The 4,939-nt window shown below is 34.3% G+C and overlaps 1 protein-coding gene across 1 annotated transcript in view; it reads left to right on the top strand.

Moving 5' to 3' along the window:
• The window catches only part of TCEA1 (transcription elongation factor A1), a 52,119-nt gene extending 48,167 nt beyond the window's left edge, over positions 1-3,952 (top strand). The window contains 3 exon segments of the mRNA XM_017531787.2: positions 1,303-1,316; positions 1,467-1,572; positions 3,622-3,952. Coding sequence (XP_017387276.1) covers positions 1,303-1,316; positions 1,467-1,572; positions 3,622-3,630 — 129 coding nt within the window. The 3' untranslated portion in view covers positions 3,631-3,952.
• The last annotated feature ends 987 nt before the right edge of the window (positions 3,953-4,939 follow it).

Below are 4,939 nucleotides of genomic sequence, written 5' to 3'. Positions count from 1 at the left end.
AAAAAAAAAAAAAAAAGCTAGAGTAACTTTCCACTAGTTAAAATTGAACTTCATAAAACATAAACATTTTATAAACCCTACAATTTGGGTAATTTGATTTAATTATGACTAATCTGTAGGAATATACAATACAGATTTGTCAGTCATCCACAATTAAGAACATCTATGAATAAAAACTTTATTTATGTTCAGAATACGATTTTATTCATATTTTTGAAAGGTAGCTTTGTTCCCAGTAAATCTCTCTCCTACTATTTCTGTATATTTTAGGAGATGTTTTCAATTCAAAAAGAAGTAACATCTAGTTATTTGACTTTTTGTTTTGTTCTTGCTTGAAACTGCTCTGTTTTGGTCTTTTCTTTTTTTTGAGACAGAGTCTCCCTCTGTTGCCCAGGCTGATGTGCGGTGGTGTGATCTCGGCTCACCACAACCTCTGCCTCCTGGGTTCAAGTGATTCTCCTGCCTCGGCATCCCGAGTAGCTGGGATTACAGGTGCCCCCAGGGCCTGGCTAATTTTTCTTATTTTTTTTAGTAGAGATGGGGGTTTCAACATGTTGGCTAGGATGGTCTTGAACCCCCAACCTCAAGTGATCCATCCACCATGGCCTCCCAAAATGCTGGGATTACAGATGTGAGCCACCATGCCTGGCCAGTTTTGGCTTTTTGATTCTTTCCTGGCATTTCTCAAAGTCTCAGGTCCTTTGCAGCCTGCCTAACTGTTAGTCACGGAGTGTTTTTTGTTTGGTGCCATTTTTAACTTTTAATCTTGCTGAGCAAATGCTTGAAGGAACCAAATACATCTGGAGTTCTCTCCCTCTTAATTGTTTAAAACCAACAGCAGACAAACAAGAAAACCTTTGTAAGCATTTTTCTGGCTGTGTAGTATTTCATCAGGTGGATATACTCTTACTTTATGTTATTTCCCTGTTGGATATTTGTTTTTAGTGTTGTGCTGTTACAAAATTATACGCTTCAAACATTCTTTGTATTTTTGCGTTTTTAATTACCATCCTAGAAATAGTTTAGATACCAAGTTTCTAGGTTACAAAGAATGCTGCCTAACTTTTAGAAAGGTTGTGGCAGTTATGTTTTTTTACGTCTTGTTATTTTGTAAGAGAAAATTGACATATGTTTAAATTTATTCATTTCTGTGCTTCTTACTGATGAAATTGTTTTTGAAATCCAAATAACTTATTGATGAATTTTAAAAATATTTATTAGCTGTTTGTAAGAAGTATAAGGTATGACTTTAGAAGATTTCCCCACTTATCTGGGATATATTAAACAGGAAAGACAAAGAAGGACTTAGGAAAGTGATGTTTGGAAATGTGCTCTGTTGACATTATTTAGCTTATTTGAACTTGTTTCAGACTTTTATTCATTTTATTGTGGCACCATCATATTTATTAAATATTCTGTATCTTTATGTATAACATTCTTATTTGGGTGGGGTTTTTTTACAGTACTGGAAAAAGTATATTTAATTTAATTTTCCTGCAGGTGCAAACCCGTAGTGCTGATGAACCAATGACAACATTTGTTGTCTGTAATGAATGTGGAAATCGATGGAAGGTATGTACCCTGTCGGATTCATATTATACTCACTTATAATAGAATGATTTTTTCTGGTCTTTTCCTAGGTCCATCTAGATATCTAAATATATACAGATATGCTCACACTATCCAGTACTCTTGTAGTCCCTACTTGTAATGGAATATACTATTTTGTATCCTACTAGAAATAAAGGCTATTAACTTGACTTTACTATCTTTATTTGTTTTGGTACAGGAAAGAGGGAGTGAATCTTAACTGTTCAATTATTATATCACTGTACTATATATCCTATATTCATTACGTTGTTATGACTCTTTTACTTCCAGAAAATCTGTGCGTGTTTAATTACCAGTTTTAATAGATTTTGATTTTGGAAGAAAAATTTTTCCACTTACTGAAATCAAACCCAATGATTTTAGTGTTTATTTTAGAAATTACAGATGAGCACTGATGTGGTTTGGTAGGCTTTTCACTAAAGCCTTCATATTGCCTGTGTGCTCTTGAAATTAGTCCCACACAGGCAAGTTTATATTATTTAAATGATTCATTATTGAGTGATTCTGTGAACCAAAAGAGTAAAATTTAAATTTGGAAGCAGAAGTACACATCAGTATTAAAAACATTTTAATTATTATTGTAGATGTGAATGATAAGGATGGTGAGGTTCAGAGGCTTACATGGTAGGAATGTAGTCTTTGGAATCATACAGACTGATTTTGAACTCCCTTGCCACTTCCCATTACTGAGCTATATTGTTCTTACATATTAAATGTGAATAGTACCTTTCATTTCCAATTGTGAAGAGTAGAGATAATATATTTAGTGTGCCTGATAATTGTTGGTGTTCTAAAAATGCTGGCTATTTTTATTAGTTTTTCTGAAGTGTGTACAAAATTCTTTTGTTTTTCATTTATACTTACATAGACTTTTCAGTTTAATGCTTTTTGAAGTATTCCCTTAGCTTAGAGCATTTTCTGAAAATCAGAAGTTAACTAGAAGCTATGAAGTGAACTAGAAGCCATTTGGGCCAGAGTCCCAAACCATATTGAGGATATCTATTTGGCTTCTTCAACAACTCCACTTTAAGGGATTGGGGCCAGTACCTATTTTATTCATTCTTTTTTTTTTTTTTTCTTTTTTTTGAATTAGAGTCTCACTCTGTTGCCCAGGCTGGAGTACAGTGGCGCTATCTCCGCTCACTGCTGCCTTTGCCTCCCAGGTTCTAGCAATTCTTCCTCAGCCTGCCAAGTAGCTGGGATTGCAGGCACATGCCACCACACCCAGCTAATTTTTGTATTTTTGATAGAGACAGGGTTTCGCCATGTTGGCCAGGCTGGTCTCGAACTCCTCACCTCAAGTGATCTGCCTACCTCGGCCTCCCAAAGTGCTAGGATTACAGGCTTGAGCCACTGTGCCCGGCCCAGTACCCATTTTATTACGTAAAAAGAATTAGTTCTGAGCTGGAAAGATTTACTGCTATTGAAAGTGTCTTCATGGCTTGAAACAGTATTTCCTCCTCTTCTGAGGTTGCAGAAGCTGTCCTTGGTCTAGGAGGACATTCATCTTCTTTTTCAATCCTGTTGAGCAAATTTGGCCTATTCTCTTGGATTTGTTTTGCATGATGGATCATTTTTGTTTTGGTGATGAGATGTGCAGTGCAGTTTGTTTTGAATACATTCGGTTTGTGACACAAGTTTTGACATAGTACTTAATTGAATTTAAGAAAGCTCAGTTTAGGATAGAAAGCTGATGCCTAGGGTGTGGCATATTTTAACAATTCAAATTTGGAATGGTTATTTTTTTTTACCTTTAAAACATTATAAAGAGGTATTTAATAAAAATGCTAAAATTGTTTTATATAAGTTCTTTAGTTACATGTTCCTAGTAGTTCTAAGTGGGGAAAGTTAGACACTTAAGATAGGTGATTTTCATGTGTGAAAAAATACCACATGTTTTTAAAAAATGCATCTATTTTAAAAGCAATATCAGATGTATGCTGTATTAAATGCGTAATGTACATTATTGGTATTTAAAGGTCTCACAAAATGTTTTTTCTTTTTTGACAGTTCTGTTGAGTTGGAAGAATTGGCAAAATGCCTGGACCATTAAGAAAACAGATTTTGTAATTAGCTTTAAACTAGGCCAAGCAACTAGTTTTCCTGCAAATCAGATTTTTAAAGTAACATACATCCCTTGGGTTAGACTTTGGTTTTGACCTAACATTTCTTCCTTAAATGCCTTCTTAGTTTCAGATTTGTAAGGAAACTATGTAATAATTGTATGGTATCTGTTTCAAAACATTTTTTCCATGTTTATAAGTAACTTGATATTAAACTTTTATCAGTTAAACTTCTGGCAATATTTTTTCTTTTTCTTTTCTTTTCTTTCTTTTTTTTTTTTTTTTAAGATAAAGTCTTGCCCTATTGCCCAGGCTGGAGTGCAATGGCACGATCTTGGCTCACTGCAACCTCTGCCTCCCAGGTTCAAGCGATTCTCCTGCCTCAGTCTCCTGAGTAGCTGGGATTACAGGCATGTGCCACCAAGCCCAGCTAATTTTTGTATTTTTAGTAGAAATGGGGTTTCTCCATGTTGGTCACACTGGTCTCGAACTCTTGACCTCAGGTGATCCACCTGCCTTGGCCTCCCAAAGTGTTGGGATTATAGGCATGAGCCACCCCATCCAGCCAATGTTTTTTCTTTCTTAAAGGAAAATATACCTTAACTTTTCTTTTTTTACAGTGTGAAACATACACAGTAAAAATTCTGTTATTAATACATAAATGAAAGTACATTTTCTTCCATATTGGCATGTAGCTACAAATATTAAAGGAGGAGAAAAGTTAATATAATTTTAGGTTTACCAAATATGGTGTGTATTCAAATAATACTTGACCAGCTTATCTAAAGTGTATGTAATATTTGAGCTAGCTTATGAATTTGATTTTAATTATTATGTTCGCAAGCTTTGAATATTAGATATTATTTTACATTTGTAACTAACCCTCATCATTTCTTGTAACTTCTTGTACATGTATATTACTTGTTCTTAATAGATTTTACTTTTGGGAACAAGGCTTTGTTGACATCAGTTTGGTTTTGCAGTTAATTTACCTGTTTGACTTTATAATGTGTTTTAGTTTTGCAGAAGAATACTGTTGTAGTTTAGAAGGCTTTTCATAAATCCCCTCACAGCCTCACAGGTAAAGATGAAAATTTCCCACTATTTTTTTCCCCTTGTAGGAAGACATACTGGAAAGAATATGTTTAGCATCTTAGTATAGTGTAGCTGTTGTAAACAGTTCATGATTAGATTTTCATTCGGAAATCTATACTGACCAAGGATTAATCTTAAGGTTTGTGTAAATCATTAAATCTGTGGTCTTT

The sequence above is a fragment of the Cebus imitator genome, unplaced genomic scaffold (assembly GCF_001604975.1).
Source record: "Cebus imitator isolate Cc_AM_T3 unplaced genomic scaffold, Cebus_imitator-1.0 Scaffold73, whole genome shotgun sequence".
Classification (NCBI taxonomy): domain Eukaryota; kingdom Metazoa; phylum Chordata; class Mammalia; order Primates; family Cebidae; genus Cebus; species Cebus imitator.
Note: the sequence above shows the minus strand (reverse complement) of the source record. Positions and strands in the feature narration are given on the sequence as shown.